Raw genomic sequence first — 25,976 nt, 5'->3', positions numbered from 1 at the left:
AACAAGAGAAGCACCGCTCTTTTTTTTAATTGCATGCCGCTTTTATTTAGTTTTGCACTCCTCTTTTTCTTGCGCTGGCGACTAGTTAGAACATCATGCCGCTCGTTGAAACGATAATACATAACGTCTCAACAAACAAAGTAACACAGCAATAAATCAGTACCTTAGTTGTTACAAACATGGGGTACGTTTTGATAATAGGCGCTATTGTTTTCTTTTAGTCGCGAACATTTGAGCGAACTGCCGGGAGGAGGATTATTTTGAAAATTGAAATGATTAAATTTAGTTTATTTGTGAAATTAAAATGCGCAGTATGGTACGTTAACAAACATGCGCTTCATTTGTCAACCACATTACGGCATGATGGTGTGAAAATAAATAACCTGTTCAACAATTAAGCATGTGACCCTTTTGTCCGCACCATCGACTTCCGTTCCACAGGAGCGTGTCTTCTCGAGAAAAGATTATCTTTTTATCAAGGCTCGCAACCGCTTCAGCTAATGGACAAAGTCATGTTCTTTACCAAATGAACACTGTTGGTTTGTACACGTTATGCATGTATGTTCGCTGATTTGTTTGAACTGTTCAACCGTGTTGCACAAGTTCAACATTTTTTTATTATTTTTATATTAAGAAAATGTTAGGTAAAGAAATAAAACAGAATGAACAAAGAAACACAACAGTATTGTGAGCGAAATGACGCGAACGTAAGATCAACGTCCCAACCTAATATATTTATGACATGTGAAAATGTGCAGTTCTTATAACTTTTAACTAATATGCTTTAACGCAGGAAAAATTAATACAAAATAAATAGTATAAAACATTTAATTAACAAACTGAAATGTTATCAAAGTTAGCGATCAATTTATTTCCAAAAGTAGGGGTGTCTGGTATATTTATTTCTATATTTAGAATATTTCTTACAGAAATTTCTTTAAGCAAACAGCGCAGACCCAGATGAGACGCCGCATTATGCGGCGTCTCAACTGGGTCTACGCTGTTTGCAATGTCCTTTTTTCAGGACGCTAGGCATTAATGGGTTAACCCATTTATGTCTAGCGTCTAGAAAAAAGGCCTTGGCAAACAGCGTAGACCCAGGGTCTGCGCTGTTTGCTTAAAGGAATTTCTGTAAGAAATATTCTAAATATAGAAATAAAAATACTAGAGGTTCCTAATTTTGGAAATAAATTGATCCAATTTAAAAGGATGGGGAGTCCACTAGGCATAAATGGGTTTAATTCGCAGACTTTCTATCCATTCATCGTGGATGAGTATTTCCCAAACTCTGTTTGTGCGATCTATAAATTTGCACTTAATTTTATTTGCAAAATTCAATTAACAGACCAAATTTATGATTCAAAACTTATTGCTTTCGTTTAGTCACAGTTTTATAAATTACTAGTTTTCTTCCCATGAAATAAAAATAAAGGAATCATGTGCAATTTTCTTTTAAAAAATCACTTTACAATAGAGTTTAGACACATTTGTGGTATTATTCTAAAGATATAAGATATATTCTTGCCACAGTAAAATATATTGTAAAAAATGGAGCAGCAATTTTTTTTTCGAAATTCCAATTCGAAAGAGTATAAGAGCTAGATACCTTTAACAAACACAATTAACCATCAATTACCTCTGTATTGTCCAACAAGCACTTACAAAAGCGGGTTCATGCACCATTTATTAGGCAGCTGGCACAATTAGCCACTTCTAAACATTCCTGGAGTAATAGTAAGCACATTGCGGTAGATATTTGTTTACTCTGGCACGTGCACCATTACCCACCAACAAAGCATACTGTCTTCAATTAACAACAAGATAATAGACCAGATATCGCCAGTAATAAATGATTATTTGGCTCGGGTATATATAACATGGTATTGCCTCGTACCTTGTGTAGAGTGCTGTATTTCAAGTCCATAACATACAGGATATATTTCGTACTCATTTTGGTAATAGGCAGCTCAATAGTTTTCCACCTGATCAATTATCACAAACACATTTTAGTGGGCATCATTACGTGGTTACCGTGTTATGTTTGCAACGTATAATTTTGACTGTTACCACATGAAAATATGCATTCTTAATGTTAGACGTTTGGATGTAATAAAAATATCAAAATGTAATCAAATTTATTTAGATGTATAGTTTCTTAAATACACGACGTACAGCTTTAAAAATATATGGAACAAGTGAAAAAGTCTTAGGAATCTAATCTCGTACATGAAAACACAATTTACATTCAATAGATTATTTTCATATTAATTACACACATTAATACAAAATCTGTCGCATTACAAAAGTTATTAATCAATATTATCAATACAATGGGACGTAACTCAGGTCGTTATTATCGAGGCACAGTCCCTCATTAAATGCAATAGCGTTCATCAAAACAAATCATCGGATTTTTCGGGGATCTGCTCAGTTACTATGGCGATAGATTTTCTGGTGTTTATAGGCTGTACAGGACCGATATATCGTCGAATCGCCTGGTAGTACATGCCTTCCAGCACGGAAAGTAAACATTGGATGAATTTCGAGCATATTATTTATAATGGTTATGTTAGTGGCACGTCAGTGGGAACAAATGCATGATTGGAACTGAGGGATTTTACTCGGCATTGTGATGTAAGAAGACTGATGAATAATTGTGCCTCACGTATGTGAATAAATATAACTTCAAATTTTCTGTTTAATTTTTGTTTAATTCTTCATTATAATGTGTATTGTTTTGAACTAATTATATTTGCAGTCAAGCATTACTTTGCGACATATTTGATTTTAGTCTCAAAATCATAATTGTACAATCATAATGCCTAATTAGTGATGCTCTTTGATATCGATATACTCTAAAGCATGTTGAATATACTAAACTCCGAGCTCTAAGTTTACCGATAATTAGTAGACCTTTATCTATGTTGACTATCTAATGGACGGCAGGCCATAGGGGAATAATGACTCTGGTGTCTGCATAGCGACTAGGAGTTCACGGGTGCATTATCCGCTCTGTGAACCTTCTAACAATCTTCTCTCACGACACAATGTATTGGTGGTTCTACCCAGAAAACATGCATAGCAGTATTTCAATATGTCCGGGACTTTCGATGAAAAAGAGCTTAAAAAATAGGTTTAAAGTAAATAAATTGAATGCCAAATTAAACAAACTGTTTGGCTTAAATATTACTTCATACATACAGAATACATATTATATTGTGTTCATGTAACTTGGCGTTTGTATGAAAGCATTTAAAGACCATGAAAATGAAGAAAATACCCTTCTGACATTAGCACAATCAGATGTAATACGAAACCAATATAGCAGAAGTTGTAGATTCAAAACACGTTGAATAAAACACTGAAATGTGAAAATAAGTATTCAAATGAGGCGGAGCTAAACTTGTGCAGACTGATACTGACAGAATCGATAACTCTGATAAATGGCTATGAAACTCAGTTAAAAACTCTATGGCGTTAATTAAAAAAAATCGTTTGCTTGTTTGTTTTCACCATGTAAATCGATTATTTTTTTACAAGCCTTACCTTTTAATAAAGGAAATCCATGTTGCGTGTTCGAGCATTTTGCTTAATTCGGACATTTCCAATAAATTAACAACTAAGGTTGTGTTAATTATTGCTGCATTCGTTCATGTTTGCTAAATTTACTTCAAATGCACAAATAACAGACAAAAAGCGAAAGATAGGGAAATGTCTATATGATCTTATATAACTAGAGACCGGAAAGAAAACTTGACGATTCAATGTTGGGCCGACCTACCTACACTCGTTTTCTTGACGATTCTAGTAAAAACATGTGACATTTAAATTTGGCCTAATCAATTCTGTTTTGGCACCAAATAATGTTTCTGGATTTAAAAAATGCATCACTGTAGTTCTGACATTGTCTGGACGTATTTTAACCAGCTTCTATGTGAATGATCGCTCATAATTTGCTTGTCGGATGTTATCAATCAACTGCATGTTGCATCGTTAGATAATGTTGTATAATACAGTACTAAAGATGGAAAGAGAATGAATGTGTATTGAGATTGTAAGCAAACACTTGTTGCATGTAACACTATTTTACATATATATCAAACAAGGTTTGTCTTCTGATGTTGTCACTAAACTCTCTGCGTTATGCAACCATCGCAATATGTATCATAATTATTTCATGGATAAGCACTTTACATGTATACATACATTAAACAATAAAATATAATTAAACTAAACTGGAAACCGTCTTACATAGGTCAAGTTTGTGTTACATCTTAACACATTTCGTATTTTGTTTCCAGTAACAACTTAAGAAAAGACATTTTGGTGAAGAAAGTCTTAAGTTGGACGGAGCATTCCGCGTTGTGTATGGAACTGACTAAATAACGTCTTCTGTGGATTTCTTGTCGAATGATAGTGACTAAATTACGTCTTCTGTGGACGCCTCGTTGTGTGATAGTTACTTAATAAAGTCTTCTGTGGACTCTTCGTTGCCTGATACTGACTGCATAACGTCTTCTGTGGACACATCGTTGTATGAAATTAAATAAATCACGTCTTCGGTGCAATTTTCCATCTTCTCACGCAAGTTGAACGAAGGGCTCCATAGAACCTATTTTACATGGCAACACAAGGGCACCATTTCCAGGCCTTAGAGATGTCAGAGGGCAACGGGGACGCGCGAAAAAGGGTCCAGGACCCTAATGATCCCGGCCCTGGATACATAACAGGTTAGTATGGCAGTTCGTGATGGTTACGTGAAAAGCAAGGTAAATAATTACGTGCGTTAAGATCAAGTGCCCCGACATTGTATACAATCATAGAATTACATACAAAATATATATTAGTTAAGTCATACAATATTAACTTGATATTAATTAAGTAGGTTTGGCCATTGTTTTATGTAAGTGTAATCTTCTATCAGGACACAAATCGGGCGTTGGTTTGGTAACCGAAGTGCTTAATAAATTTGAAGACAAAATATGAATAACTGACCAAAGCATTTTTTAAGTTTCTTCAATTTTACTTATGTGTGTCTCTTTTCGAATTAAAATTGTGCAAGGTGTGTTCCTATCCTATTGTAATAATGAACTTGTACTCTCACAATAAACACATCACTGCTTTTTAGAACAATTTATGACCGATTTTTTGGGAATGAAGACCGCTATTGATCCTCCATAGACATCGATCAAGATTGCGAAACCAGTTGTGACCCTTATTTATTTTTACGGCGTGAGTTATATGTATATATTGGCCTTAATTGTATAGAAATGTGGTCATTCGGCTGAAATAAATGTCAATTATTGGTAAGTTAGTTTCTCTCCGGGTCATATCTGTGGGATTGAAGTATTATTCGGTGGCAATCATTGCCGCAGATCAGTTTTATTGTGAACCATTGTCTTACCATATACGTGTAGATATTAGTTGATAATGCTTTGAAAAACAATTCTATGCAATACGTTAAATTCCTAGATATATCCTGCCATTAAACATTTAAATGAGTGCACTGTATACCTTTCCCTTCATTTAATATATTCGAGCACGTTAGTTCGATATTTAAAATTGCAATCGCTGTGGTTTGATTATAACTAGTTTTTTGTTAAAGTAAGTCTTCAAGTCAATCACACACTTAATGTAATCGTTTTTTACATACACAACCTTCCGTTGTGCAAATCTGATACACACATATCTAAACGCCTGTATAGAATACAAAGTCACGTAGCAGATTTATATGTTAATAGTGAATTTACATTTTGTTTGACCTCATAATGTGTTTTATTCATTACTTGTTGGTATAAAGTATTATTCACAAAAATGGATTGCCAAGACAACAGTTCAAGCGTATAATCAAATAGCAATATCACACGCAGGTTTATTACCTGTTTATGAATTACAGGGCTAACATTGCAACAAAAAATGAATAGACATATTGTATGTGTGTGCATGGGTTAGTATAAGCAATTTGTGAAATATTTTTACATAACGCAATACGCGATCCAGTCAAGTATGTAGCTTTTGTTTCTTGAGAAAACAGATAACCAGACAAGGCACTTCGATACGTTTTGCAATAAATGGTATCATCATAATCTGCAATGTTGACTTTCACTGCAATCGCTTAGAACACCCTTAATCTTGTACAATGTGTAATAAAAAGCACAATTCCAGCGGCGATTGCATAAGCAGCCCGATGTATTTTATATATTGCAAGTAGCCTATTACATACAAAAACACAGCAAAAAAGGAAGACTTCAAAGGAACACAAACACATTGAACAAAACCGGAGTAACCATTAGAGCGGTCAATGCATATCAATGAGAGTTCAAAGCAAACGGCGCCAGAATTGGGAAAACTAAATTACTGCGAGACATAGTATCTAATGGTTTCTGGGAGAAATATAACTGTGTGCACTGACAATATAATAAATGGATAAAATTATGAATTATGTCCATCTCGTGAATAATCAGAAAATGTCTTACGAGACTGATTTGCGTTGATGAAGATGTAAGCAAAATTCTTTTTGACGCAGACACAATTGTACATGAAGTTTTGTGCATTTCATTAGTTCAATAGATCTCAGCAATCACTGTTGCCATAGCATAAATAAATATCTTGTACAGAAAAATATTTCTTATAAATCGTTTTAAAAACAAAACTTGCTAAATAGGCAATAGAAGAATGACACCTGTTGAACCGGTCATTTCACGCATTTCTTCAAAGTTCACTTCAACAAATGGCACAATGAAATGTGATGATAAATGACTCTAAACAATGCCCAAAACTCTAACATGTGTAAAATGTGTGCAGTTTAATGACTGTCATCAGTATGCTTATATAACTCAATGTCAATATACCTTGGATAGGCGTCATGCGTCTAATGCCATATACGGTCAATGTAGATTCAGACCAGCCTGTGCAATCGCAGGACCTTCCCTCTCCGCTACAAAGTCACTGTTGTGGTGTCATAAGCGGACTTAGTAGCTCCTGATCAGACTGCCCTAATGCTTAGCTGGTATGGAGCGACTGTGGTCGCATATGGCATAAGGCCCATTTTCGCATAACGCGGCTCAGTGTATGTGGACAGCTGATATATGGCTGCTTTACGTGCGCGGAATTATTAAGTCGAATAATGAGACGACGGGAATATCTATTACTGATTGATGTCCCTCCAAGATTAGCTATATGAGTTTTATAAGACAGCTGCCTGTCGGTTGGCTATGCTTATATTGTTTAGCTATGCTCGTGCGCAGCAAACTTTTCTGGGTCCAGCATATCGGTATGTTCTAAGAATTTATTATTAACAGAACATACTTTGTAATGATCATGCGATATAACACCTTCAAACGTTTTGCAGCTTAAGTAAATTATATAACTGTATGTTTTACTCGAAAACAACACTGAGATTTAATTTAGTGTTTAGCGCTTTATCATATTTTTGAGTTGGCTTGTTCTATTACTAAACCTGTGGTTTGCATGAAAGCTCGTCTCTTGTGTAATTTGCCTATACTCGTTTCCTTGGAAATAAGTTAATTGCTACCCAAACACGTGTTATGCGCGTACGATACCCTACCAGAAAATATTGCTATTAATTACCGTTCGTACTTTGTAAGGGATAATCTCGCATTGTTGAACACTGTATTGAAAATAGCCGACAATATATCGTGATGGGTCCAGATAAGTAATTTTTATACTGCCCTCGCATGCCTCGTCAATATTCCAAATGCGCAGAAGTTTGTGCAAAGTGGGATTTGGGTTACTGTGAAAATCAAGACGTAGTGCATGATTGGTCAATTTTATCATAATCCAAATTGTGTCAATTTTTATATTAAGAAAGTGGTAATAAAGCATCTAAGCTTCGCTCTGGAAAAATGGGTTATAACTTATAAGGCAAGTGTTTTAATCATTTCCGCCTAAATTGGATTTTTGTAAAAAAGAGACTTTATTTAAACGAGGAATTAAACACCATTTTCTCAGAGCGCGACTCATATTTCATTGTTGATTGGGAACAATCGATTAATTTCCCAAATGTCATTGAAAAACATGTATAACATTATATATTCTGTAACGTTTCCCCGTGTTTCCTGTATAATATAACTGGTTCGCGTGTTTCCTGTATTATATAACTGGTTCCCGTGTTTCCTGTATAATGTAACTGGTTCCCGTGTTTCCTGTATTATATAACTGCTTCCCGTGTTTCCTGTATTATGTAACTGGTTCCCGTGTTTCAGGGGGCAGCAGCAGCGACGACAGCGGCAGTCTCGGTTGCTGTGGTTACGTGTTGTGGTTCCTCTCCCTGTTGATCATCATTGTTACACTGCCATTCTCGCTGTGCCTTTGCATCAAGGTGAATATATGTAGTACGTGAAGTGACATGTCTGGTTAGCCTGTGCTGTATACACAGGCTTATTAGGCACAACACATTACGCCTTAACTGGATTTTCATTTAGAGAAACACTTCCTTTAAACGAAAGACCCCATGCTAGCGGAAAGTGCTGTCGCGGTAAGCCTCTGAGAAGACAGTCCGTTTGCAAAGTTTTTCCTGAACACGGCAAAAATGGTTCGAGCAAAGTTTTCATTGGATCGGCCTTGTCGCACATGAACAGGTGTTGTTCAATCGAAGCAAAAATAATTAAATATGTTCCTTGTTGTTTTTTTCTTTTTTTAACTCTATTTCAAGTAAACGTTTCACGGTGAAGCGTTCCTAAAATTAAATACTACATAAACAGCGATTTCAAATTAATACTACTTTACTACTAGTTAAATCAGATGCACATATACTTTTTTCGGATATGTTCATACCCTACGACAATTTGCAGGTGGTTCAGGAGTACGAACGCGCAGTTATCTTCAGGTTGGGGCGTCTGCTTTCAGGAGGAGCCAAGGGACCAGGTGAGTTATCTTGGGTCTTCTGGTACAAGCAGTTGCCAAGAGTTCTTTCAATGTTGAATTGTGTGCTGTATGGAGTAGCAAAGGTGCCAGATTAGTTGTCTGTGTGGGTCTTCTGCTATCATGAAACGCCAAGGGACCAATGAGCATATATTGCAACACGATCATAGGTCCCCAAGCTGGTATATTGAGAGCGATATCTGCTACTTGTTTAGCTCATCTGAGCACTAAGTGCTCATTGAGAGCTTTGGTGATTCCCTTTTGTCTGTCGTGCACCATGCGCCGTTACCATTTACCTTGTTAACACTGTAGAGGCCATATATAACGCGCATTAATCAGGAACATTGGTCAGAACATGTGCCCCAATTATATCCAGTACAAGTTTGAAATTAAATTTAATGCCCACGAAACTTGTATAGAACATTTATTTCAGATCATATCTCAGCTGAGTTCGAAAATGGATCGATTGGGATAAAAAATGTAAAGCGAGAATGAAAGCTTTTTATTAAAAGAATTATTACGCCTTCTTTAACCATACCATGAACATTAAAGGAGGTTTCTTAAATAAAACCACTTAACTATCTTCTTATGTTACATAAAATCGAACTTGTTCAATTCAATGGAATTTATAACGACACGTTTACGCCGATATCAGAACGTAAAGTTCGATTATTGCAGAATCAATATTCAACTGAACAGCAGAGAGTTAATTGCAATGATATAAAACTCTTATTCCGTTGATGTTCCGGTTCTTATTGTTTTAGCCTTTATTCTGTTGTTGTATTTATCAATGTTTTATCTGTTTTTAGCAAAATATATTCTATCTTGTAGAAAAACTAAAAACTTCGCCAACAAAGAATCTTTTCGATAAAAACCTTCAGTGGAACTCATGTATTAAATATCGCACTTTAATCATAATTATGTGTGTGCTTTTTTAAGATTATAGTGTTTATACGCACTTGAGGCTGAATTGTGTGATGACCCTGAATGCCCTCGCACTCTGACCTAATTTACTTTCCAAAGTCATGAAAATTGGACGATTTTTGAATTGTAGCTGCAAATGCCAGTAATTAAGCTGTAGCTGAACGTTTTTCTATGTCGATGCGGTTTGAAGTTGTTGGGAGAAGCCGGAGTACTCAGAAGACTCCCCACCTGTCGGGTACGGTGACCTCCATATCAAACTCACATGCTTTTGGGAACGGGCATTGAACCCGGGTCGCCTGGACGAGAAGCGCTTGTACCAGCCACTTCCTATCTAGACAGCCCTAAATCCGACTTGTAATGCACTTAAGTCCCGATATCATTAGTGCGCATGTGTGAACCGAAATCTTTCCTTCACTGTGAGTTTACTATTACTTCTGATTTTCCCGCGCCCGCTAGAAGTGTTTCCGGAGACAATTTGTATAATTATAAAAATTAGTTTGATAGCAGATCACTTTTTATGTCAGTTATGAGCCGCGCTCTTAGAAAACAATCCGGTATGCATTTGCATAAAATGTCGTCCCAGGTTAGCCATTCTAGTCTGCACAGGCTTTTCAGGGACGACACTTTCCGCATTTATTATAGTTTATATAGTTTTTGTTTAAAGGAAGTCTCTTCTTTACGAAAATCCACTTGAGACGGAAAGTGTCGTTCCTGAGCCTGTGCGGACTACAAGGGCTAATCAAATTCAATTAAAAATTGATATAATTACAATCAATACCTCTGATTGTGATATGCCCAATGCGTACATGGTTAAAAGGCTGTTGTCAAAAAATTGTAGAATCTGATATAGTAACTGTTGAATAATGACACAGGCATTTGCATTTGCTAACTATGTCGCATTGTTTTCCACCATGAACAATGTCCCTTGACGGAATATTGTTTATTCAAATAAAGTTATCTTCCTTTTGCACGTTGTCCCCAATTCTTAATTATAGTAATTGATGACAAGAAATAGGAATTTCTAGCACTTTTATTTCCCTCGAGATGGTGTACTGAGGACATAAAGCATTACAGAACGGTCAACTGAAACTCGTTGTTCGATATGTAGGAATCTTAGTGAGTGAATTCCGAGAATTGTTAATCACACAGGGGACGGTATGCAATTTAATAGCGTGATAGTAGAAGAGGTTATATGACCCATATTTATGAATATTTGTGGGTACCTCATACGTCATTAGCTAATGGATATAGCAGCAATGACTCCAGGAAATGCGCGCACATTAAAAGGGTTTTGATTTTGCGGTCAAACGTAAATATCAAGATGTAATCTGTAACTCAAGCGTTTTCTGTGCTTTAACTGCTCTATTTGCAATTTAAAATACATCGATGTTGAAGTATTTACATTCACAGGTCGCTTCATGTGTGTTCATGAAAAGAAGCAAATGATCAATCGAGACAAGTTCAACCGAGATATGTGATTTGAATTGTTATATGTTTATAATTTATCATTCAGGCCATGCTCTGTGAAAAGAAGGTTTAATGCATGTGCGTAAAGTGTCGTCCCAGCTTTGCCCGTGCTAAAAAAGTCTCTTCTTAGCAAAAATTACGTTTAGGCGGAATGTTTCGTCCCTGATAAGCCTGTGCGGACTGCACAGACTAATCTGAGACGACACTTTACGCACATGCATTCAATTCCCTTTTCACAGAGCACGGCCCATTTATATTCTCAGTTAATTGCATGTTCCCAATATTTTGCGCAATCTTCTAAAGTGCACCGTAAACTTGGTAAAACCCAAACATCTAGGCGTTATTTTTTAATGACAGCCCAGACACGCACACATACCAAACTATCCATTGATTGCAGACCTTGTCAGAGAGCGCTAGAAGAGATGGCATTCAATGGATGACATTTTGTGACTGTATGGGAATTTCTCATCAGCGTAATGCGTTTAGCGGTCAATTATAGAGTCCGATTTCTATACCGATAGCGGGGATCTATTATGGCTTGTTGAGTGTTATTTTGATAAATATGATGATCGTGTTCAGGCGTTGTAAATAAATTAATTTATCGTTTTGTTATAATGTGGCAGAAATATTTCATCAATATAATACGGTTACGGATTTCCGTGTTATTTAGTCCGCTGAGATAACATTTGGTAATAAATGTATTGTGTGGTGAAATATTCCAACAGTACGCGTTTGCACACAAGAATGAATATGTTAACCTGCATGGTTTCATCATAGACCACCAGTCTAGAGTCGTCTAGTCCTCGCCTGTAATACCAACTTAAACATGTTATTAGTAACCGAGCTTCTTAATATAACATACAAAGCAGTAAATATAAATTTCCTAACCTGAAACGAGTACCATTATGTGTCAAATATCAAGACTGAGTTGAACTACAGGCGTCTCGCAAGCACGCTAATTCGTTGCAATTTTAATTGTGTTACATAGACGATTTTACAAGTTCTTCTTGAAAGCTCTGAGCTTTGTTAAGTCCATACATCCCAGCGACCCGGAGGGTCAATAGCTGGGAGTTGGATTAATGCAACTAACGAGTTTACATGTTATTCGGTGTTTCCTCACATTGTGATTGAGATTTCGGCGCATAATTACATTAATTAAATATAAAACAAAAGCTAGGCAAGTATTGTTAAAACATGTTTACTAAACAAATAATGATTTTACGGATTGGAAATCTACCACCTTAAGCACCTTTAATGGGAAATACATGGTCATTATGTTACCCAGCTTATCCAATGAACTAGTTTTTTGTGGGATTTGAAATGATTGAATCTCCACATTATTTTATCAAGATTCATGTCAGTTCTGCAATTCATAGTCGCAATTTTACCACGACTATCACAATAGCTCTTCGTCTCTAAAATTTCGAATGTATACTTAAACATATGTTTAATCTTACTTGGTATAACGACATATTATATGATTCTTTATTCATGCCTTATAGAAAGTGTCACAAAAAAATCGGGCCATTTAAAAGAGGACTTGCAACTGTGAAATGACGTCATTATGTTGACGCCATGACGTTAATAAGAATATGGAATAAAATAGAAACTTAAAAAGGAAAATAGAAATTTCCATTGCAAAGAGCATTGCATACAATTACAATAATTTGTATAGTGTTACATCGTGTGTTTTATTTCAATCGTGTTCACAGAAATGATGTATTAGAACGTTAAACAGTGTGAAGGCAGGTGGAAAAATCGAAAAATATTCACCACATTTCACTGCTGTGTTTTCCAGGTCTATTTTTCATCGTCCCATGCATAGACTCGTACACGAAGGTAGATCTGCGGACAGTCTCCTTTGATGTCCCTCCGCAGGAAGTAAGTACGGGGGTCGTTAACAGTCTCATGTAGTTTTTTACTTGTTCTTGGAAAATCATCCGCGCTCTGAGAAAACTCGGTTCAATATACTTGCGAAAAGTGTCATCCTATATTAGACTGCGCAGTTCGGACAAGCTAATATGGGACGACACTTTCCGCTTTTATGGATTTTTTCGTTTTAATAAAGTATTTTCTTAACGAACGTCCATGCGGAATGGGTGGTCCATGATTAGCCCGTGTGGAATGGACAGGCTAACCTGGGCTGACACTTCAGGCTCTTGTATTAAGCCCAATTTTCCCAGAACGCAGCTCAATGGTCGAAACGACAGCTCTTTCGTACAACACATACGTTTTTATGAAATAAATCTTACATTTCTTCGCAAATAATTGTAATCTGTATGTATGATCAGCAAAATGTACCGATGAACCGTTGTACTGATACCAGTATTTTACTTAAATAAGGTAAGTTTGGACATTAACATACGTCGTTGCTAGAAGGCATGTTCACAGAAAACACGAGTATGTACATGCTATAAACTTGTGAGCTGAATGTACCTCAATCGATGATACACACGAAATATCTTTAATGTATCTGACTGAATGAAAAATACAAATGAACTTAACGCTCCTTCTAAATAAGCCGCGTTCTTGAAAAAATGGGCTTAATGTATGTGCATTTAGTGTCGTCCCTGGTCAGCCCGTGCAATAAAATGCGTGTACTGCCGTTGTCGTGTAGTTTGTAATTGCAATTTTGAAGATGTACACAAGCACATACATTTTATATGATTACGATTGTTAATTCGTCACATCCGGTGAATAAGCATTTTAAAATTCATTTAAATAATACACATAATGAGTGTATCAACCTTGTTACGCATCACTTATTGTATGAGAACGGATGGCTGAGTGGTCTAAGCGTTAGACCTTTACTCCAGGACTCATTGGTTCGTGCCCAGTTGTGGTTACATTTTTTCCTTTCTTTAATTTTATTCTTGATTTAACTTGAGCATTTTAGATCCAATGTTTACATTTATCAATATTAAGCATTTAATTACACATCTGTGAAAAGGTCCGTTTACGCGTATTTTCTCTAACAGAGGAAAAATGTAGTATACTTCAAGAGTACCCGGGGTACTTTTAAGTAGTACCTGAGCCGAAAACGACTAATCGAGCGATAATACGGTGAGTTTTTTGTGTAGTAGAAGCGTCCCATTCAGATATGGGCGGAAAAGGACTATAATTCTTCCCATCAAACAACCCAAATAAGCCTGCGCTTATTGTAGAAGCGATTTGTGAAGAAAATACTTGTCACCGGTGTTGATTGGCCGGAACAAAGCACACGGGTGTCTTTGGAACGTTTTACGTTTACCCGAAGGTCATTGTTTAAGTTGTATTCGTAATAAGTCTCGCTCTGAGAAAACGCGGCTAAATGCATGTGTGTGCAGTGCTAATCAGTGATGACACCTGTATTATATTGTATTTTTCGTCTATAGGCATTGTCGTCCCTGAAAAGGAGTTTAATGCAAATGCTGATCAAGGACGCCACTTTCCGCTTTTTTGAAATGTTTTGTTTAAAGAAAGTCTCTTCTTAGCAAAAAATAAGTTGATGCGGAAAGCGTCGTACCTGATTAGCCTTTGCAGTCCACACAGGCTAATCTGGGACAACACTTTACGCACATGCATTAAGCCCAGTATTCCCAAAACTAGGATAAAATGAAGATAAACGTCGAGTTGGTTCTTTCTCTTCATATTTGGTTTCATTTTCCGCCGCACTTGTTCACTGATTATTGTCCTGTTATTCCAATCTGGCAGCACAATCGTCCTATCGTGTATTGATTGCTTGTTACATCTTGGTTGTTCGGCTACATGGAAACATGTTCCAGCAGTCTTGTTAATTTGATCGAAATATGAACGTTTTGCATTATGTGTGTCCTATAAATACATAATTGAACAGCGGTCTAAGAAAACGGGGCTAAATCCCATTGCGTTCTAGTGTCTTCCCATATTAAACTGCGTAGTCCACACTGGCTGATCGGGGACGACACTTTGCACTTTCATGCAGTTTTTGAAGGAAGTCTCTTCTATACGAGACTCTAGTCGAGGCGTTAAGTGTCGTCCCCGATGCACATGTGCGCACTGAGCGCGGCTCATTTATGTATTTGACATTACGAGGGACAATGCTGCGATTACCGGGCCATATATCATGACGCACACAAATCGTTGTGTTGTTTTTACTTTTAAGACATTTGGCACAACACAATCTATGCTTAGTATCTGCTTCATATATGTTATTATTATAACTTAAAACTTATTTTTATAGATTGGTGTGCATGGGACCAGACCTAATAGAAAAAATTATACAATTTTCAAATTTCTATAAATCTATTCAATAATAATGCTATGAACTCTATGGTTTAAGAATGTGTGGATTTATATTTTATTATTTTATGTTAATGTATAGCATTTGTTCACTTTAGAATGGAAATTTTTATCCGATATTATGCATCGAGAATAGATAATAGTTGCATGTCGCCGCTAAGGACAGTCATTATCTCGACGTCGGATCCATTTATATGGAGTGCACTGACATCTGCCAGTGTAACATTTGAATGTTATGGATCCATTATAATTATTTGTAATACCTTATGGAATATGTTGCAGTAGTCAGTTTCCATGTAAAACTTGTTCCGAGTTTGTGACACTGTCAGTTGAATATGTTATAAAAACACGTTTCAATCTTCATGCATATCTGTCATATATTTTCCTTGTTGACATCTGAAATCATAATTCGTTTTTTTTTTCTAAACATAACCCAAAACAACTTGCTAAGATGCAGATAAAGAATTTGGAAAATACCGTCCGTTATATTCGAACCTCGTTCTGGTAAAACTGGGCTTATTGCGTATACGTAAAGTGTTATCCCGGATTAGCCTGTGCAATGTGCACATGCAACTCAGGGTCACATCTTCCAGCTTGTATTGAACTATTCGTTTGAATTGGGTCTCTTCTATTCAAAATCATTTGAACGTGTTAAGAGTTGTCCCTGATTAGCATGTGCTTACCACCCAGCCTAATCTATGACGACATTTGCCGCACATGCAATATGCTCAGGATTCATAGAACGAGGCTGGAATATATATCCGAAGGTCTTGTTTAATTCTTCTTCTGCATCTTACCCAGGTTTCACTTGATGCGGCTCATTCCATGTTCACTGAATGCGGCTAATTCCATGTTCAGTGAATGCGGCTCATTCCATGTTCACTGAATGCGGCTAATTCCATGTTTACTGAATGCGGCTAATTCCATGTTCATTGAATGCGGCTCATTCCATGTTCACTGAATGCGGCTAATTCCATGATTATTAAATGCGGCTCATTCCATGTGCATTGAATGCGGCTTATTCCATGTTCACTGAATGCGGCTAATTCAATGTTCACTGAATGCGGCTCATTCCATGTTCACTGAATGCGGCTAATTCCATGTTCAGTGAATGCGGCTCATTCCATGTTCACTGAATGCGGCTAATTCCATGTTCACTGAATGCGGCTCATTCCATGTTCACTGAATGCGGCTAATTCCATGTTCACTGAATGCGGCTAATTCCATGTTCACTGAATGCGGCTCATTCCATGTTCACTGAATGCGGCTAATTCCATGTTCCCTGAATGCGGCTCATTCCATGTTCACTGAATGCGGCTCATTCCATGTTCACTGCATGCGTCTTATTCCATATTCACTTAATGTGGCTCATTCCATGTTCACTGAATGCGGCTCATTCCATATTCACTGTATGCGGCTTATGCCATGTTCACTGAATGCGGCTTATTCCATGTTCACCGAACGCGGTTCATTCCATGTTCAGTGAATGCGGCTAATTCCATGTTCACTGAATGCGGCTCATTCCATGTTCACTGAATGCGGCTAATTCCATGTTCACTGAATGCGGCTCATTCCATGTTCACTAAATGCGGCTAATTCCATGTCCACTGAATGCGGCTCATTCCATGTTCACTGAATGCGGCTCATTCCATGTTCACTGCATGCGGCTCATTCCATATTCACTAAATGTGGCTCATTCCATGTTCACTGAATGCGGCTCATTCCATATTCAATGTATGCGGCTTATGCCATGTTCACTGAGTGCGGCTCACTCCATGTTCACTGAATGCGGCTCATTCCATGTTCACTGAATGCGGTTTATTCCATGTTCGCTGTATGCGGCTTATGCCATGTTCACTGAGTGCGGCTCACTCCATGTTCACTGAATGCGGCTCATTACATGTTCACTGAATGCGGCTTATTCCACATTTTTTACTGTATGCGGCTTTATTCCATGCTCACTGAATGCGACTCATTCCATGTCCACTGAGTGCGGATCATTCCATGTTCACTAAATGAGGCTCATTCCATGTTCACTGTATGCGGCGTAATCCATGTTCACTGAATGCGGCTCATTGTATGTTCCCTGAATACGGCTCATTCCATGAACTTTCATACAAAGTCACTGGCAAATGGTCGTCGTCGATGAGGTACTACTTAAAGGTATCCAGCAATACTCACGGGATAATTTGTTTAGTATATGTAGTATATTTAGTTCTGTATCCCGGGTACTTTGTAGTAAACTTAAGAGTAACCATGGTACAATAGTACCTGAGTCGACAATAACCAATCGAGCTTTTAACTGTGTAGACACATACAAAGATGCGCGCTTTTTCCGCCAGGTGCTGACCAAGGACTCGGTAACGGTGGCGGTGGACGCTGTGGTCTACTACCGTGTACACAACGCCACCACCTCCATCACGAACGTCGAGGACGCCAACCGCTCGACGCGCCTCTTGGCGGCAACCACGCTGCGCAACGTGCTGGGAACCAAGAACCTTAGCGAGATCCTGGCGGACAGGGAGGCCATCAGCCATCAGATGCAGGTGCTTGTGTGTGGATGTGGACTTGTAGAGGGAGGGGTCATTGATATATGCGAGAAATAAGGAAGTGATTTCGGGAGGGGCGTGTGGAAGGGGGTGTCATCGGTATCCTGTGAAATCCTTATTTTTCGTGAATTACTAACCTTCGTTGATTTCATGGGTTGATTAACCACTTACTGGTTCTGTGCAGGAAACGGACTTAAATGCCTCAATAAGCATAATGCGTTTGCTGCAATAGAGCTAAATAAACAGACTTTAACTTAACTGTTGTTAGGCCTAATGGATGACTTGACAGCACTCAAACATGACTGTATATATTGTTTGTATTCCAGACGTCCCTTGACGAGGCCACGGGCCCCTGGGGTGTGAAGGTGGAGCGAGTGGAAGTGTACGTATAGCATGATATATGGGCCCTGTCTTATCAATGATATTCCGATACATTAATGAGCCGCGCCATAGGACAATGGGGCTTTATGCATGTGCGTAAAATGCTGTCCCATATTAGCCTGTGCAGTCTGCAAGTGGGAATCCGGGACCTTTTTCGACTTAACTAGAGTTTATCTTAAAAAAAGACTTCATCAAACAAAAACTAAAAGCTGAAAGTGTCGACAATCGTTGGCCTGTGCGGACTGCAAGACCTATCTGGGACGACACTTAACGCACATGATTTAAGCCCGGTTATCCCAAAACGTGGCTCAGTTTATTTACTGCTGATTTTTTTAACTCACAGCAAATACACGTTGTAATCAACATTCTCATAGTATGCAAAGGATTTACAGGAAATTATCAGAATTACGGAAATTTGCTCTCTATAGAGGGTGATCTACGCAAATAGTATTCTCCTTAGAAAATAGTATCGTTGCATAAATCTTTCCCAATTGCCCGTATTACCCCTGGTTCCTGAGTGAATGTTGGTGTTGTCTGCTACCCTTGTTTACACCCATTGGGTGTTTGAGCTATGATATGTTTATTCTTTGCATTGTCCGTTCTTCGGATGTGAACTCAGGTTTGGTAACTCTTATGTAAATTGATTCGTTTTATTTATTTCCCTCTCTAGGATCGTATAATTCTAGCTAATGGTAGCAAACGTATTGGAGACAGTTTTTGGAAAAACAGACTTAATGCGTAACAGTCCACACAGGCGTATCAGGGAAGACACTTTTCTCCTTTGTGGTATTTCTCTTCTAAAGAAAGTTTCTTCTTAGCAAAATCCAGTTTAGGCTTATTTTAAACTGTTATCCCAATGGTGGAGTTGTGGGGATTATCTCTTGCCATAGAGCTGTTAAGAACTTATGAGTATAATCATCTGATTCGAAGAGTTGAATAAATGAGTCACAATCGATTACTGCACGTATGTATCCATTCAATGGCATGGGGTAGGGGTGGGTGGGAATTCTACATAGTTCTCCCCAAAAATCTCCACCTCTGAACCTCCAACACCATCCCACCCTATAAAAATCCTTATTATAAATGTGTGTGAATTTGACTAGATTTTTCTTGAAGTTTTTGAAAATTTTACCAGGCTGGACTGGCTTTCCAGTCTGCCTCTTTAAAGTAGCGACCTTAACCTTTACTTATCTGATTAATGGATGTTATTAAAGTGTCGTCGTACAGTACATTAAAGTTTCGTCGTACAGTACATTAAAGTGTCGTCGTACAGTACATTAAAGTGTCGTCGTACAGTACATTAAAGTGTCGTCGTACAGTACATTAAAGTGTCGTCGTACAGTACATTAAAGTGTCGTCGTACAGTACATTAAAGTGTCGTCGTACAGTACATTAAAGTGTCGTCGTACAGTACATTAAAGTGTCGTCGTACAGTACATTAAAGTGTCGTCGTACAGTACATTAAAGTGTCGTCGTACAGTACATTAAAGTGTCGTCGTACAGTACATTAAAGTGTCGTCGTACAGTACATTAAAGTGAAGTACGGGAAGGCTAATCATTGACGACATTTTTCGCTTAAATGAATTATTTCATTAAAAGAAAGTCGCTCCTAAACCTTAACGCGCATGCATTATGCCCAGTTTGCAAAGGCTAATCTGGGGACGACACTTTACGCGCTTGCATTAGGCCCAGTTTTCCAGGATCTAGGCTTAAATAAACATTGCAGGAAGGACGTGCGGCTGCCAGTTCAGCTACAGCGCGCTATGGCTGCGGAGGCGGAGGCCGCTCGTGAGGCTCGAGCCAAGGTCAGAGCGGTGCTAACCAGGGCCCGTATTCAATAACCGATTCTAAGACTTCAGTCTAAACATTAAGACAATTTATAAAACTTAATTGCACTAAAACTAGTTGAAAGTCCAGACTCGCATGGCAGCTAAAGTATTAAGTTTTATAATTCTTCAATAAAAACAATATGTTGATGATATAAGCACCATTTAGCCTGTATATTTTCATAATGTGTGTATTTGTATAGATTATATGACCATTTGTTATTTCTAAGTCTGCGAATGAGTTAGTGAGTACGGGCCCTGGAGGTGACGGATTGTGTTAATGTTGGAAAAGAGAACAAACGCCTTAGACGCTGTTTCAAACCTGCTTGATTGAAACAATAAGCAGATACATGTACATGTAGGTCAAGTGTTTCCCGAAAATATCGAATTCGACTGAATGAAATCATTTCTTAAAACTACGTGCGTGTAATTTCTAACATATTTTAACACAAAAACACATTACAAAACGTTGTGTTGGCTATATTTCTTTGTAAAGAAAATTAGCAAATTGCAGAATTTAAGCAAATGTGTCAAACAATATGTTTGTCATAATCAAACCCTTAGATAGGTGTTTTGCAGTTTTTAAGTTAGTCCGTTTTGCATCACCCATTTTATTTTATCGATCTTAAATTCCTTAGATACATAAAGCACCAAATATGTCGATATATTTTCCAGTTGCTGAAATACGTTTCCAGCCCTCTTATTCAAAATATCGTAAAAACGCGCATGAAACCGTTGTTGATCATATTTGACTGAACATGAATCACTGAAACTTGTGTATATTTGCAGGTGATAGCAGCGGAGGGCGAACAGAAGGCGTCGCGGGCCCTCAAAGAGGCTGCTGACGTCATAGCGCAGTCCCCGGCCGCCATTCAGCTGCGTTACCTGCAGACGCTGAACACAATATCGGCGGAGAAGAACTCCACCATCATATTTCCGCTTCCTATCGACTTCATGCAGTCCTTTATCAATAGAAACAATAGTAAATAGACTGCGATTTAGATAACGCGAGTGAGCATTTATCATTGAATAAGTTGCGTTCTAGTAAAACTGGACATAACCCATGTGAAGACCGCACAGGCTTATCAGAGGCGACACTTTCTGCTTTAATAGTATTTTCGTTTAAAGGAAGTTTCTTATTAGCGTGCATTAACGTAAGATGCATTAAAACCAGTTTTCCCAGAACGCGGCTCGAACAACCTGCGGACATTCATTGAAAACTAGTCCTTGCTGGTCGAATTCGATACATCATAAAACAGCGAGAAGCTTAGAGCTTATAAAACCTCTTGCTTGCCACAGACATTATTCATTTTCATGAACTAGGGATACTTCATCCAATAGTAAGTGTATGGTATACATGGGACACAGCAACGTATTCAAAGAACGCTCTGTTGTCATTTCTCCATTATAAATATCTTCTCAGTTACAAACGGCGCCTTTTACATGGCATTGGTTTCTACTCGAGCGTTTCATACCATCAAACGCCTCACTATACCGCATCCCATCTCAGTATCGAGCGTTTCATACCATCAAACGCCTCTCTATACCGCATCTCATCTCATTATCGAGCGTTTCATACCATCAAACGCCTCTCTATACCGCATCTCATCTCATTATCGAGCGTTTCATACCATCAAACGCCTCTCTATACCGCATCTCATCTCAGTATCGAGCGTTTCATCCATCAAACGCCTCTCTATACCGCATCTCATCCCAGTATCAAGCATTTCATGCCATCAAACGCCTCTCTATACCGCATCTCATCTCAGTATCGAGCGTGTCATACCATCAAACGCCTCTCTATACCGCCTCTCTATACCGCATCTCATCTCAGTTCCATACAATCGTCTGCTACATCGGGTCGGTTTTCTTCTTGAAAACTTCATGCAATTAAAGGCCCTGCATACAATATCACATCTCATTATCCTATTGCACGAGGTCGCCTCAAAATGGGATTGGTTTGTAGCGAAATTTTCAATGCCATTAAAGGCCTTTTTCATACCGCAACTCAGATTAGTTCCATGAAGTCAACATGGGATTGGTTTCACCCGGAACGCTTGCTGTCATTATTGCAGTTACGATATTCATACAGTGGGTTCATACTCTTATGTGTGAACTTTATATATCGCAACCAAATGAAACTATAAAGACATAATCGATAACTTTAAATTCATTGTTGTATACTAGTGTTAACTTGTGTGGTGTTTTTTTAACTGTACTTTCATGGTCATAAGTTTCGATCAATTTAGGTTGTATTAAATCCAATCTCAATGTAGGAAAAACTCCGAATCTATAACTCTTTTTGTACAGATCGAGATACTTGATGCATTATTAATTATTGAAATGTTATTATATTGTCAAACAATAATTGGATATTGATGTATTCCATTCGTTTAAGTTACTTCTGTTCATTTGACCGTTTAAAAAGTTACGCGTGGTGGATGTATTGTATACAGCGCCTGATCTTGCCTCGGTTCGGCTTTTCTATGTACCGTATATCGTCTATACAAGTACTGGTAACTTGAAAATGTGCTCATTTTCAGTGATAATAATACATGTTTGTAAAGATACATTATCTTTTTTTTAATCAGTATCTTTTTAATATCATTATTTCTTTCAATATTTAACTCTGATACTTTTTGTACGGTTGTAGTGAAATATTTTTTTAAACGATGTTGCTAGGTTTGTATGTTCGTGTATCAATGAAGTTTATGTATATTTGCGTATTAATCGTATATCCATATTTACTTTATTGCTGCAGCATTATTTGGTCAATAAATATTAGACTGCTGTTTATATTTTTTCTGTTCAATCGTTATAACAAAATGGAGACAGGTGTTACATACGACTTGCCGTCTAATCATGGTGGTATTTGTTACACGTCATTTTAACTAGAGAGCCAATGGACCTAAGACGTTTACATGAGACTCAAACAAACTTAACTGTCTCATTTAAGACATTTTAGGAAAACTTCCAACCCAACCCACATGTTCGTTTTTAATCAAACGAAACCATGTTCAAACTCGCCAAAGATATCATTAAAACAAAATTTAATGTTCTGAACAAGTTTCACGAACCAAAAACAAACACACACATACACACAGTAAACTGCAATCGCAAGTTCCTGGCTTAATGTCATTTCAATAAGGAATAGAAATTCTTACAAAAATAACGAAATCGTGAAACATTGACAATATACTATGGAACAATTTTACATAATTATTTCGTTAAAGTTTGAAGAAAATGGCATTCAAAGTATAGGAGTAACGCTAATAAGCTGTTATATGTAATTTAAACAAGAGGGTCATTTTTTCCTAACGCGCTAACCTTAGACTCAAAGGAACTAGACTATTCTGAGAAAGTGCGAACTGATTTATGAAGATCGGACCAAAGTATCTTTTTGTTTGACATAGTGACCTAGTTTTCAAACTCATATGACCCAGTTAAAATCTCAGCCCACGTTTCATTAAGACAAATGTTCTGACAAAGTTTCATGAAGAATCGCCAATAAATGTGGCTTATATATCGTCAACAAGTTTTAGAAATAGCCATATAAAGAAATGTGAGCCCTCCCGAAGCGGCCATGTTTTGCAACAAACCGGAAGTATTCTCAAACTATACCGAGAACAATTGTTTTACCAAGTTTAATTTGCATTTCACTAAAATGTGACTTCATGAGTGTTAACAAGGTTTTAATAAAGCCATAAAGGAAAAATGTCCACCACCCCCCTTGCAGGCCATGTTTTTCGACGAACTATATCCGTTTTCAAACTAAGCGGAGCTATCAAAAGAACAAATATTCTGACCAAGTTTCATAAAAAATGGACCATTAATGTGACTTCTATAGTGTTAACAAGGTTTTAGTATATCCATATTAGGTAAAATGCCCCGCCCCAGGCGGCCATGTTTTTTAACGGACTGAAACCATTTTCGTACTAGGCCCATATATTATAAGACAAACAATTCTGACTAAGTTTCATGAAGATTGGACTATAAATATGTCTTCTAGAGCGTTAAAAATGTTTAATTATAGTCAAATAAGGACAATTGCCACTGACAAAATCATTTTCAAACCCACCCAATATATCTTTTAAACAAATGTTCTAAGTTGCAAGCAGTTTGGACAATAACTGTCACTTCTGGAGTGTTTTACTATAACTGCCCTGTCTCCTGGCGGCCATGTTTTTCAACAAACCGAAATCATTTTCGAACTCGTCCAAGCTGCCATTGGAGTACATCTTCTGACCGAGTGTCGTGCAGATTGTAAACTAAATGTGGCTTCTATAATGTAAACAAGGTAAATGTTGACGACGCACGATTGAAAAAATGCGATCACAAAAAACGAAAAGCTTTACCTCGAAACTTGACAATATGCGTTGTAGTACTCCCAGATAATATGTCTGTACCAGTTTGGCGTAAATTCCAAGCAAACTGTAGGAGTACCACACAGCGCAATTATATATTATTTGTAACAAACCACAATAATTTATTAAAACATGAATTTTAAGGCTGACAATATGTCCTGACGCATTTTGAGATAAGCATTATGCCAAAGTCTGACAAAAATGGCAATGTAGGACGAGTTGCGCACTGAAGAGAGTAATGGACCAATGCTCGCATAGAGTGACGCCTACGAATGCTACATCCATGCGCGTTTTGGATGGTGGGATCAAGTGAATTTAACGGCAAAACAGAGACTTATTAAATGGAGTTCATCGTGTGAAACATCAGATCTTAGAATGTTCCAAATAATGAGTTCAATCTGACAAAACACCTAACAATTGTGAGAGATGTCCACAGTATGCATAGAATTGAGAGAAACAGTGAAGTCATTTTATTCAATAGTATTGTATCTGCATCATACTACCATAATTTACATGATTTACACACAATGTACATCATTTACACATAAAAGACAATCCTTAACAAACAACATGATTTTATGATTCCTCCTGTTTGAAATTCACACACAATAAGGTACACAATGTTTTATGAAATCTGCCCTTAACTTTAGGTTAATTAAATTATTATTTCTGAAATCGCCGCTTATTTATGAAATATCACTAAACAATATAGTGTTTTTTAATCGATTGAGGTATTACTTAAAAGACGTAAGATATGCAAGTTCCATTGAAAATAATTAATGCACACTTGCAAAATATGGTGAAGTCATAATCAAATTGTATGGTAGAATATTGATAAATATGAAATTAATATTTTCAAAAGTATAAGAACTAGATACCTTCACCGACACTTTGAATTTTTTATTAACTTTTATACCATCATGCAAGTACTAAAACAACAGGTTTACATACTACTTATTAAGAATCTCTGGCATAGTAGAAAACTGCTAAATATTCCCGTATGAATAGTTATCACATGAGTGGAGATGTTTATTTACTCTGGCACGTGCACCATTACCCACCAACAACGCATCCTGCCATTAATTAACAACAAGATAATAGTCCAGACATCGCAAGTAATCAATGTACTTGGCTCGGGTATGTTTATAACATGGTTTTGCCTCGTACCTTTTGTAGAGTGCTGTATTTTAAGTTCATAACATACAGGATATAGTTCGTATTCATTTCGGTAATTGGCAGCTAATTAGCTTTCAATCTGATGAATTATAATAAACACATTTGAGTGGAAGTCATGGTCTACCATTGATCACATATAGGCGTCG

General features: G+C 37.4%; 1 protein-coding gene across 1 annotated transcript; it reads left to right on the top strand.

Moving 5' to 3' along the window:
• Positions 1-2,461: 2,461 nt before the first annotated feature.
• LOC127839001 (band 7 protein AGAP004871-like) lies at positions 2,462-23,057 on the top strand. The gene is made up of 9 exons (XM_052367145.1): positions 2,462-2,665; positions 4,302-4,730; positions 8,226-8,341; positions 8,814-8,886; positions 13,073-13,155; positions 17,877-18,080; positions 18,410-18,465; positions 20,191-20,269; positions 21,080-23,057. The coding sequence occupies exons 2-9, from the start codon at positions 4,622-4,624 to the stop codon at positions 21,278-21,280; spliced, it is 921 nt and encodes a 306-aa protein (XP_052223105.1). The 5' UTR covers positions 2,462-2,665; positions 4,302-4,621; the 3' UTR covers positions 21,281-23,057.
• The last annotated feature ends 2,919 nt before the right edge of the window (positions 23,058-25,976 follow it).

This window comes from Dreissena polymorpha, chromosome 7 (genome assembly GCF_020536995.1).
Source record: "Dreissena polymorpha isolate Duluth1 chromosome 7, UMN_Dpol_1.0, whole genome shotgun sequence".
Classification (NCBI taxonomy): domain Eukaryota; kingdom Metazoa; phylum Mollusca; class Bivalvia; order Myida; family Dreissenidae; genus Dreissena; species Dreissena polymorpha.
Note: the sequence above shows the minus strand (reverse complement) of the source record. Positions and strands in the feature narration are given on the sequence as shown.